Source organism: Meriones unguiculatus, chromosome 9, assembly GCF_030254825.1.
Source record: "Meriones unguiculatus strain TT.TT164.6M chromosome 9, Bangor_MerUng_6.1, whole genome shotgun sequence".
Classification (NCBI taxonomy): domain Eukaryota; kingdom Metazoa; phylum Chordata; class Mammalia; order Rodentia; family Muridae; genus Meriones; species Meriones unguiculatus.
In genome coordinates this window covers 64,454,867-64,467,714 of record NC_083357.1, presented here as the reverse complement: position 1 = coordinate 64,467,714, position 12,848 = coordinate 64,454,867, and the positions used below count along the sequence as shown (strand labels likewise).

General features: G+C 43.0%; 1 protein-coding gene across 1 annotated transcript in view; it reads right to left on the bottom strand.

Moving 5' to 3' along the window:
* Nucleotides 1-12,848, bottom strand: part of Ebf2 (EBF transcription factor 2) — a 198,372-nt gene that overhangs the window by 19,991 nt on the left and 165,533 nt on the right. The window contains exon 11 of the mRNA XM_021635518.2: nt 1,030-1,118. Within this exon, the coding sequence (XP_021491193.1) occupies nt 1,030-1,118 (89 nt within the window). The remainder of the gene's footprint in view (nt 1-1,029; nt 1,119-12,848) is intronic.

The following is a 12,848-nucleotide window of genomic DNA, read 5'->3' as shown; positions in this document are numbered from 1 at the left end:
TCAAGCTTTTATTCTAATAAATATTCAATAATATTTCTCCTTGTTCATTTTAACTGGAAAAAAAATAGCAATTGCTCTTCCCTCTCCTCTCCTTTTCCCTTCTCTGTTCCCTGCTTTCTTGTTTTGTTTTGATTTGTTTTGGGTGGGGATTTTTTGTTGTCGTATTTGTTTTGTTTATAGCCTTTAAAGTTGTTATTAAGCTGCTGTCCAAGTATTATTCTGACTTAATGGTGCTGTGTATTTTCCCAGGAAGAAAAGAAAGAGTCTGTTATTGAAGCCACTAGCATTTGGCTTTTTATTCAAATGCAGAATGAAGACCATGTCATTTCATAATCTGCATGCCTGAAGCACAAAGATAAATATAAAAAAATAGTTTCTCTTTAGTCAAATGGCAACAAATAGATGGACCTATTTTTAAATAAAGAATGATGATGTCATGAGCTAGATTTGAGATGACATTTTCTGAGCAAATTCATTCACAAGTGACTTCTTTCATAAAGGTTTTGTATAGAGAAGACATTTTATCATCATTAAATTCTTAGGCACATAGTAGGCTACATAAAAATCCTACTTAAATACAGAGGAATGACACTTACACTTTTAAGCAATGCTGCAAATACTCATCTTTATACAGTTGGCAATGTTTTGTAACATTCCCACATTCAGGAGGCAGAGACAGGCAGATCTCTGTGAGTTCGAGGCCAGCCTGTTCTACAGAGCTAGTTCTAGGACAGCTAGGGCTACACACAGAAACCCTGTCTCACCCCCCCACCCCGCAAAATAATTATAAACTAGCTATTCTTGTAGTATATCTGTTTTATGAGACGAAACTTTCATATTTCACATTCCCTCAGATATTAAACATAATATATTTCAAAATTAGCAGAAACCTAACATTCATTTTTTATCTAAAGCACAGCCAGTTTCAAGGCCTAATTAATTTTAATGGGACTCAAATGGCTGGATTTGTCTAAATTTGCTGAGTGTCTACAAAAAGATGTTTGTGTATCAATTCCCAGTGCTTCTTACTTTAGCTAGCCTCTCTGGGTCTCCTGGGTGCCTCGGGATGACTTTCTGCAGTCTCTGGAAGCCATAGTCTATGGTGGGTTCATTTAAGGCTGAAAGACAAAAATGTTTCTTTGAGTACACACGTGGACTGTAAAGGAATTATTCTATGAAGTCTTCCACAGGCACTAGAAGAGTTTTGATATTTTCTAAGACTCAGTTCATGGTTCTAAAGTCAGTTAGGGGATCGTGCTGTTGACATTGGTTAATTCACACATAAATTTGGAATTTGTAGTAAGTCTCCATTTAGCATTTAAAAAAAACAAACAAACAAACAACAACAACAACAACAAAACAGGTCAATGTTTCATCATCTTGGCCTTAAGCAATCCTCTGTTCCTCCTCAGGTAATCAGTGTTACACAGCCAGTCATGTACCAATTACTTTTAGCTTCCCTCCCTCCTTCAGTTCCTTCCTTCCTTCTTTCCTTCCTCTCTCCTTTCTTCTCTCCTTTCTCCCTTTCCTTCTCTCCTTCCTCTCTTTTCTTCATTCTCTCTCTCCTTCCTCTCTTTCCTTCCTCTCCCTCCCCCTTATCTTTCTTTTTCAGTGCCAGGGGATTGAAGTCGGAGCCTTGTACATGCCAGACAAGCACTTTACCACTTTGCCAAATCCCCAACCCAACGATACTCCAGTTTCTTAGAAAAGCAATAAACTACTTTTGTATCATTTTTCTTTCTCTCCTTCCTCTCTTCTTCTGTTTTCCAAGTATATCTTCTCATCTATTTATGATTCTGATACCCCCTTCTCTTTTCTTCTTCCTTCTTTTCTTTCTTTCTTTTTTTTTGGTTCTATTGTTTGTTTATTTTTTCAAGACAGGGTTTCTCTGTGTAGCCGTCCTGGAACTCATTCTGTAGACCAGGCTGGCCTTGAACTCGAAGTGATCCACCTGTCTCTGCCCCCTAAGTGCTGGGATTAAAGGCGTGTGCCGGTGATACCCCCTTTTCTTAATCACTCTATTACATATTTCCATTCGTATACAATCACATTCTCATGAACGCTGTTCTCATCAGACTAGACTTTCTTAATTTGCAGTTACATGTGACTACTTGTGCTTTCTCAGAGGTTCGAGCTCCCCCCACAGCCCTGAAAGGCTCAGGGGAGCAGCGTTCATTTGTCTCTCCACTGTACTATTGTGTCTCATGGCTAATGGCAGAGCCTGACACATGCTAGACATTTAACTTGGTAACTATGAGACAAGTCAGTGAGTAAGGGAGCAATAGATTGTGGTATTTCTTCTATTTTAAAGAGTTCTCTACAGTCCACACCTTTCTTCCTTCCCCCTTTCCTTTCCTTTTGTTTAAACTCTATGGTTTAAAACTTATACATGACCAAAGAAAGGAAAAAAAAAACATAAAGTAATAACTTCCTGCACTCTTTTTAGGTAATGGCAAATGCAGGGGAGTATATTTTTAAAATTTTCCTATTTCCATACTTATTTTATAAACACCTGTTGCTATTATGCTATCAAACGATACCTTTTCTTTAAACAAGTTATAAGCCCCTTTAATTACATAGGAAAGAATAAAATCACACATAAACCCATCACTTAAGAGATGACCAGGGTTAGATATTTCAAACAATACGGCTATTGCCTTTGCTCTTGGTTGTTCACCAGAACTTGGTGGAAAAACCTATTGTTGAAGGCACCACATACGTCAGTCACAGATCACAGAAATCAAGTTCAGAGGCTTCCTCCTGGCTGGCCAGCTTTCATCCTAGTGGAAGGTGCTCTGTTGTCTGTTTGGGTGTGTGGGAAGGAAGTAATCAACAGGCGTGACAAGCTATGAACCCTGTGAACTGTAATACTTACCAGCGCGGCGAGCTATGCCACTGGGTGCAATGGTGGCAGGAATAATGTAAGCGTAACCAACTACTTGATGATTGGATTTATGGCCTGGTCCACTGGAGGAAATACACGCGTGCTGCTGTAACCTGGCCAACAGCCCATGGTTGGGGAGTTCTTGGCCTTGCGGTAAACCTACTGCTCTTTGACACTATGGTTCTGCTAAGTTGACATTCTACCAACCGCCCTCTAGATTCTTATCTCTCTACCCATAGGTTGTACAGCTCTCAGTCCTCATCAGAAAGGCTTCTTGCATGCTATGACTCTCTTCAGACAGAAAAGGGATCTTGGAACTACAGCTGCCACTGTTACTGCCATCTCATTGGCGGCTGTTGGAGCTACCACCGGGGCATTAGCCATGAGTCATACTGTGCAGACTGCTCAGACCCTGAATAACCTTTTAGCCAATGTAGCTCATGCCTTAGATGTACAAAAAGGAATTAATGCTCAACTAAAAGGAGGCTTGATGGTGTTCAATCAGAGGATTGACCTCGTGCAGGAGCAAATTGATACCCTATGGCAAATGGCTCAACCAGGCTGTCAATGAAAGTATGCTGGACTTTGTGTCACTAGCATACAACATGAGAATTTTTCCTGTGCTGCAAATCTGTCTAAACAATTGTCTAGCTATATTTTAGGTAATTGGACTGGAGAATTCGATACTACGATGGAGCAGCTGAGAGTGGCCATTATCACAGTAAATTCTACCAGAGTGGACGCAGGACTAGCCACAGGATTATCACCATGTATTGCTGCAGCCATGAATCATCTGAAGGAATGGGCGGGCATGGGAGCGTTAGCAGGCCTTCTGGTGTTGGTCTCCTTGGTTTGCCTGTGGTGTATATGCAAGATTAGAGTCTCACAACAGCATAATGCAGCCATGATCATTCAGGCCTTTACAGCCATTGAAGCAGGACAGTCTCCCCAAGCATGGTTGGATACCATAAAAAGCTAAAATGTTATGCTCAGGAAGTGAGGCTAAGCACTGCACTCAGGGTCAGCCGCTGTAGACCCAGAGAAGAGCATGTCTGATTGCATGCCGGTTGATGCCCCAGGTCCCGCCTCTGAGAAAAAGGTATCGGATGGGTCTGATGCTCTTTGGGTGGATGACACCTAAATGAACATCGGTACAAAGTCCCAATTTATTTCTAATATCAGAGATCAGACCTCTACTCTTGCCTGATGCGTCTAAAACAAAAAGGGGGAACTGTAGAGAGCTGCGTAATGCCACGCCTTAAAGATGGAGCTGGTTTCCGCCTTCCACCTTCCCGATGGTGAGTGCTCTCTGTCACAAACAACTCCACATTTGGCTAAGGCTGAGGATCTGGCTTGCTTCCATATATGTGGACCTATCTGCATTGCCCACATGACACGCTGGGGTTGGCTACCCAGAGGCTATTTAAGCTGTGGGCTAGCTTTCCCCAGGGTCAGATGATTGTTCAAGGTTCCTGAATAAACTGCATTGAAAAAAAAAAAAAAAGAAAGGCTTCTTGGTGCCGTGGATAGTGGTTGAAGCACTGGTCATATTGGAGAGGGTAAGGGCTCATCCACAAATGGGCCAGTTATTTCACATGCCTTCAGGCTCATGAACCATGGAGGAAAAGGTAGGAGAAAGATGGTAAGAGCCAGTGTTTTCTTGACATGATGGACAATTGCACCATAAAGCCACCATAAAGTAGGAGCTGTGTTTTCCTACCCAAGACCTGCATATTGAGCTAGTCAACATTCCAGCATGGAGGAGGGAAGGGCTTGACCACCTAGCCGAGGAGCTATTGACAGTCGGTGGCTCCTTTAAGAGTGTGGTGGCTGGCAGGCCAGTCATGCACCAGGGGACAGCCCCACAGCTATGAGTAGAGAGACAACACAAGTTGAATTCAGTGGGTCATTTGAAAGAGCAAAGGGCAGGAAGTTGAGAGGGGGAGGGGAGGTAGGGAGAGGATCTGGGAGGAGTTTGGGGGAACAGTGTGGGAAGAGGTGAATATAATCCAAAAACATTGATAGAAATTATAAAAGATTTAGTCACAGTGTCCTTTTTTAAAGTTACATTGATGGAATAGTATGGAGTATTTTCACTTTCTACTTCTTTGTACCAACTGAATATTCATATAGTAAACTTGTACTCCTCCCATTTATTATACAAAAATTATGAAGTGTTTCCATTTGGGTGTCAGAAAATGAAATGCCCAGGGCTAACACCTTTGTTTTTATCCTTCCAGATTTAAACACACACGCTTAGAATTACTCCGAGAACTGTGATTTATCCTGTTTATGTGGCCTGTTTTAACCCACCTAGAAATGCTGCATGCCATAAGCTTTCTCCCTGGTGCTTAAGTATTCTTTTATAACATTATTTTAAATTCCTGCATATTTTCCATGATATGCTCTATAATTTATTTAAATGGCTTCCTAATTCAGGCATTTAATGTGATCCTAATTTCTCACTATTATAAAAGCCAAAGCAATAATTATCATTTGTGCATAACTTTAATTACTTCAGTCAGAAAATACCAAAAATTAGAATTACTGGACCAAAAATTATGATTTATATTTAAGGCTCTTCACACATACTATCAAATTACTTCTTGGAAGAATAGGTAAGTTCACACTCCCGCCCACTATGCATACAATTATTTCAGCATATAATTATTTTTTAAAAATTTCAACTGATAATTCTCTATTCATCAGTGAGGTTGATGGGTTTTTTTCCCCCTTATATTACTATCATTTCAATTTCTATTTTTTTGTGAGGTACTTGATGCTTTCCATTTTCTTTTTAATAGAAATTCATCTTTTTTTTTTTTTTTGACTTGAGAATACTTTAATGTGAAATGGCCTACAATGGCTCTCCCATTTGAACGCCTAGTCCTTAGCTGTTGCATTCTTTTGGGAAGTTGCGGGACTGTGAGACTGTGGCTTAGGACACTGGTCACTTGGAAGAGACTTGAAGGTGACATCCATGTCTGCTTCCTTCCTGCTTTCTCCCACTCCTGGCAACACGGGATGAGCTTCCCTGCCATGGTGGACTCACATCCCTGAGTGCATGAGTCAAAATAAATCTCTCCTCCCTTAACTCGCTCCTTTCATGCATTTTGTCAAAATGACAAAGTAATTAATATGATTATATATTAAGATTCGTGTGTGGTGTACGTGTGTGTGTGTGTGTGTATGTGTGTGTGTGTAGGGGGATACAAGTGTGTGTGGTATATGTACATGTGTGTCTGTGTGTGTTATGCGTACATGTGTATGTGTGTGGTGGTTATGGCATATGTATGTGTGACATATATATATATATATATGGGTATGTATACATGTATGTGTGTGTGTGTTATATGTACATGTGGGGGGATGGTGTGTGTGTATGTGCGTATGTACAGGTGGAGATCAGAGTACAATTTTTAGTATCTTCTTTTGTTATGTTCCTTTTTTTTTTAGACAAGATCTTTCAGTAAATCCAGAGCTCATTGATTAGCAGGATCAGCTTCCAGCAAACTCCAGCAGTCGCTCTGTCTGTACCACCCCATCAGGAAGATCACAGGCAGACACCATCAAGTCAAGCTTTTTCCCTAGGCATGGGACATCTGAACCCACACCCTCATGCTTGCACAGCAGGCGCTCCGCTCACTGAGCTAACCCTCTAGCCCACATAGTGTCTCTGATTACAATTTTGAAAAAGCCCTAGTTTAAAAAAAAGAAAAGAAAACAAAACCTGGCGAAATTGACCGGGTTGTGGTTACTATAACATTAACTCAAAACAAAAAGGAATTCTTTTCTCAATACTGTAATTTTTCTTCCAAAAAGAAAGAGAGAGAGTGAGAACGAGAGAGCCACTTCCTCAAGAATTTAAATGTCTTGCCATAGATTTGGTATGACTCGTTTAAGATTGCCAGCACCTCGCCACCATTTTACTTCCACCTCTTTTTGTTTTAATTTTCTAAATGGTCTCCTTAAGTTTCTAGCTAGTACAATATTAAATTCCTGCTGATTTTATTCTGGTTGGCTTTGAGATGGTGGCCTTTTGGCTTCTGAGTTCTTTGTGGATGAATACATACTAGTCTTCTCTGTGTTCTGTGGGTAATGCTTTGATGTCTTGTTTAATAAAACGTGTATGTATGTATGTGCATGTGTGTGGTATTAGGAAAGAAATCCAGCCCTGACAGTAATCAAGCATTCTACCACTGATACATATAACAGCCTGTTAAACACTTATGATTGGAACATTTACCGCGCCACCCATGTTTTCGACTGTAAGTCTTTCCAGGGTCTTCTTTTATTTCTTTCATAATCATCATATCATCACCATCATCATCATCATTTTGGTTTTGTGTGTGTGTATGGTATATGTACATGTGTGTATGTGAGTGTGTGCCCTGAGTGCTCGTACCCAGAGAGGTCAGTGGTGGCAGATCTTCAGAGTTTTAGTTACAGGTGATTGTGAGCCACCTGATGTGGTTGCTAGGAACTGAGCCCAGGTCCTCTGGAAGAGGAGTACACGCTCTTAACCAATTGAGCCATCTCTCCAGCCCTTCTTCCGTTTCTAATACTATTCCTTTCCAGGAAAGGAATCTCAAGCCTGGCGCCCACACACCCTCCAAAGCAATCCTACCCATACCAGCACACGGCACAACATTCCCATCATGTCAAGGGCACTAGCTTAGCTCTAGGCAGTAGCAGCATGTGCACAAGCTGATCTTGATTGCCAACTGGGATCACCTAGGGGGACACGCTTCTGAGTATGTCAATGAAGGTATTTCCTTAAAGGCTTAACTGAAGAGAGAAAACCTACCTAAATGAGGGTAGCAGCACCCCAGGGACTGGAGCCCTAGAGTGAGCTGCCTTCTGGTGTTCATCTCTTTCTGCCTCCTGACTGTGGATTTCCACCCCTCTATCTTCCGTGCCTTGACAGACCGCACCCTGGAACTATAAGCCTTTAAAAAAAAAAAAAAAAAAAAAACAAAACAAAAAAAAAAAAAACCCTTCCTTCCGTAAGTTGATTTTGCCAGGTATTTTGTCTTGGAAATGTGGAAAATAACTGATATACTACATTCTTTTTTCTTTTCTTCTTTCTAAAAGTGTCCCCCAGCACATTCGGGGGTAGGTGTATGATACACTTGCGCCCAGAACAGATGTAAAACTAGCTGTATACATAGACCGGAATCATTCTGCAAACTTTCTTTTTTCACTTAACCTTATAACGTCAACAGTTACAGAAACCTAGTTCACAGACGGTCAGTGGCTGTGCTATGCAGTGGTGACAATTGCTATCGACGCTATTAGAATACACTGAAGGGTCAGTAAAGGTGGGCATCAGGCAAAGCCCGCTCCGCCCATGAGTCCCTTAACCTTCCCTGCTATCCTACAGGCTCTCTCCTCATGCTAAATGCAGTGGCAGCTGGCAAAGATGGGGTCTGAGTTCTGGCTTCTCCAGCACTCCAACCTGTACTCTTAACCTTTCTGTCAGGCCAGGTGCAGCGTCCCTCCCTCTGCCCTCTGCGCTTCCTTCCTGGCTTCAAGGAAAGGACTCCAGATGGCGGCGGAGTCTGTTTGGGCCACCTGACTTCGCAGCCACTGACAGTGGAAAGGGCACCATTTGGTATCAACCAGCAGACACAACAGCTGCCTGGGTGCTGCAGGGCAAGCAGGCTCACGGCGAGGTCCTCGGAGTGAACAGTAGCCTCATCTCACGTGGGCTGCGGGCTGCTTGTTATCCAACATGCAGACTGCCTTACTTGGCAGAAACGTTACAGACACCGGTGCACGTGTCACGTGTGGAAGGCACGTGAAAGGGTGGAGTGAGAAGGCTGACTTCCGGTCTTTTCTCCCGCCGGACCCTCCTTTCTGGAGCAGCCCTGGGGCAAGCTCACACTTCCTACAGGAGAGCAGTGAGGCATCTCACCATCACGATCCCCCACCACCCATCTTCTCTCTCAGTCTTCCCACTACTTACAGAACTGGCTCTCTCTCTGATTAGCACACACTACAGTTTCCCTTGAATAGAATTTATTACACTTGGGTCCCCCCTTTTTTCTCCGGCAGGCTGAAAACCACCAGACACAGGGTCCTCAGTCCCACTGAAGTAGAAATCATGCAGGCAAACCCATGCGGGCTATTTACAGACACCAAACCATTACAAAAAACACACCAGACCACCTCAGACTTCCACACTGCAAGACTGAGTTTGACAGTGTCTACTTTGGTTCCAAACTAACTTCCCGGGCTCTCCCCTGAACCCCATCTTCCCCCTCACACTCTCTCTCCCCATCTCCCTGGGTGTTCTCTGGCTTTGGGGATCTGAGGTGAGCCCAGCAAACCTCATTTAGCTAATGAGGTGCCCAAGACCAGCACCAAGGCTGTCTCGAAGGACCTAGCAGGTCATTAACTGCCATCATCCTTGTAAATTTACAACCTCCCCTACCACATGGAATGTGGGATGCTGTGAAGCTCTGCCAACGCTCTGCCTGACAGGGATGCAGAGAAATGCTGGCAAGACAAAAATCGAATAAATTAAAAATATGCTTCAACCTATAGGTTCTGTTTATCTATGTCTTTCTTTAGAATATAACGTTAAGGTAAAAGGTCACATCCCCCCTCCCAAAGTATAATTTATATTTACCCTTTATTAAATAATTACAGCATGGCACGAAGTTAAATATTACAGGAGCTAATCAAGGGGGAATTCAATAGAGAAGACTGCGACATGAGAATTCCGTCTTTGCTATACATAGAATGTCTTAATCCTCCACTGGGAATCATTCGGGTTTGCTTAAGGAGTTTAATAACACACAATTCAACTGCCACAGAGTCTAAATCCCATTTGGATCAGCCATGAAAAACTTTCATCAATACCTTGAGATTTCATAACATATCTCTTGAGAGCCCAGATCTTCAGTGTCATTTCTCATTTTGACTGTGAATATAATCTATGAATTTCCTTACATATCTAGGGCCCAACAATGCGATATAAACTTTAAGAAATGCATGAAAAGGTTACTTTTTAAGTAAATAGTATTTGACTAAAAATATCTACGTGGGAACTACTCATAAACAGAGAGAAAGATGGCTAAGGCTCAATATCGTCTCCCAAAGGGTTGATGAGCTACGTATATTCTATATGATTCATATAATTTTGTATCTTCAGAAGAAGTACAAGTCTCAGGCCAGACATTCCCCAGCTTATGTTCTGCTTCTGTTTTCCCAAAGTCCAGCAGCACTGGTGGACACGGAAAAAGAGCTGTTTGTTAGAGCTCTGGAGCTACCTAATCAACAAGACATTGACATTACAGGAAGTTATTCCTGGGGCTGGAGAGACGGCCCAGTGGTTAAAAACACTCCCTGTTCTTCCCGAGGACCAGAGTTCGGATCCCAGCACCCACACCAGGCAGCTCACAACCCCCTTTAATTCTAGCTCTGGGGGATCTGGCGTCCTCTCCCGGTCTCTTGGTGGGTACCCACATACATGTGTCCTATATTCATAGGGACACTCGCATACACACAATTAAAATATAAAAACAAGTCCTTTAAAAAGAGAACTCACTCGTGCCTTGACCACTAAGAGTGTAAACCACAGACATGGCAGGATGGGAGTTGTCTGTGGGGTTGTTGTAAGAATTTGAAAAAAACAAAAGGGTGATGGACGAGGGAGGATCTGATTGGTCACTGATCTGACTGCCACTCTTGAGTTGCCCGTGAATCACAGCACTGGCATGGGTTTCACTCCACAGCGGATCCTCATTTAGAGTCTAGTATCACGTGCAGCCAATCAGTTTCTATCAAAAGGCCACGAAAGGAGCAGTTCTGCACTTGGCTGTGTATCTGCATCCCCATCTGCAAAGAGCGGTCTAGCCTTGGATACGATGTTCACAGACACTATGGTCCACAGAGGAGGACAGTGATCCCAGAATCAGCGGGCCCCATGGTTCCAAATCTCAACTCCCTCCAAGAATAAGGAAAACACTTGAAAGGAATCTCACTTTTGTTGTTGTTGTTCCAAAAACACAAAGCCAAAGACAGCTAGAATCTATGTAACGTGAATGCACACAAAGGAGAGAGAAGTCACTGGGCATCTCTGCCCTTTGGCTTTAGCTCCAGAGAGTGACTGTCTGTTAACAGGACAGAAGAGGGGTGAACATCCCAGCTTTGGGAGGACCCCAGAGGTCCTGGAATAAGCCTCTGTCCTCATGCCTCCTTAGGACGTCTCCTTTCTCCCTTCTTTCACAGTATCCATGTCTTCAAGCCCCCTTGACTCTACCTGTTGATCCTGGTGAAGTCTGCCTTCTATCACTTGGGCTCTCCCCGTTCCCAATTTCTTAATCACTGTCAACCTGTCAAAAGTCCTAATACGTTCAACTGTGAAAGATAGACAGTATCCCTTGTCATAAATGCTTGGGGCTGGGAGTATTTCGGATTTTGAAATTTTACTTAGAAATCTTTGCATATTCATGCTTGAGCTAGCATAGAGATGAGCCCTACCTATATCCTGGACTTCATCTGTATTTCATGTGCATTGTATACGTGTGGCACAGAAGGTAAGGTCTCACGCAACATTTTTACCACACCTGCATTTTGATGGGGATCTGTCATGGGATGCCAGGTGTGGAAATTTCCACTTACAGTGTTGCGTTCATGCTCAGAACGCTTAGGATTTTTGGAGTAGTTCCGATTTAAAAATTTTGGCTTAGGGAGGCTCAAGCTGCGTTAATTCCAAGTGCTAGGGGCTGCAAGGGTGAGGCCTTTCACAGCATCTGACCCTATCATAGAATCTGCCTTAGATACCAGCAACGACCAGCAACAGAACCGTCACCCCTCGATGTGGCCAGGAAAGACTTTGGGAGATTCCTCTGCAGACACACGGGTAGACTCATCGTCCTCAAAGACCCCTTGCAACTTATGATCCTGAGGATCTCATTTACTTGAATTAGTGGCATCCTCTGCTGTAAGCTGCTAAGTTGTGCTGCCCTTAACTTCGGGGACACACTGAAATCTGGCCTCATGTCCTTTTGAGTCAAAGTAGCCAACACGTAGCAGGAGCAATTAGAAAATAAATAAATAAATAAATAAATAAATAAATAAATAAATAAAAGGAATGAAGACAAAACCAGGAGGAATTACTCAGAGGCGGCACCTGCCTTTGTGGACACAGGAGCAAGAACACGGGGGAACCAAAAGTGCATGAGAGAAAGATTAGACGGAAGCCTTTGATATTTAATTTCAAATGAAATATTAATTTAATATTTAATTACGCTTTGGTTCCAGGAGAAACCGCACGTCACAAGACAGATTGTTTGAAGAAGGGAGTAATATACACGGTTAAGGAGACAACTGTAAAAATTAAAGATAAATTTCAAGCGTAAACCTAAATGCCAGCAGGCAGCAGTTATGAGTGCATGCGTGCTGCTCGGAATATTGTAGCGGAGAGCTCCCGTCCGTTAAGGAGCCGGGCGGCCTCTCTCGGAGTCACAGTTTCCTACTCCAGATCTGGCAGGGGGGGGTATTCATTCTGTAGACAGAACTGAAGAAGCAGCTGCCTGTCACAGGAGCTGGGGAGATGGGCGATTCTATAAAAGTGCAGGCCACCGAGAGGGCTGTTGATCCGACCGGTTTGAACAGAGATTAATTGTACTCAAGCCGGTTTTTGATATCTGATCTGGATATTTTAAAGTGAAAATCAGATTCATTTATTTGATGGGATCCCCCCCCCAGTGATAATGCTATGGGGGGGGAGAAACAAAATATAAAATAGATGAGCTATTAACATTTGAAATCAAGGTTTCACATCTGCCTGGTGCATTTTTGCTAAGGGGGGACCCCATACTTCCAGCGGGCCTAGGGGAGCAGGCTGTCTGGGATATGATTACAGGGGCAGTTGGGGCGTAGCACGATGCAGGGTTGCCCATGTCTCCTCCCAGCTCTGCCGCCTCTTCCTGTTGATAGATACTTTCTCACA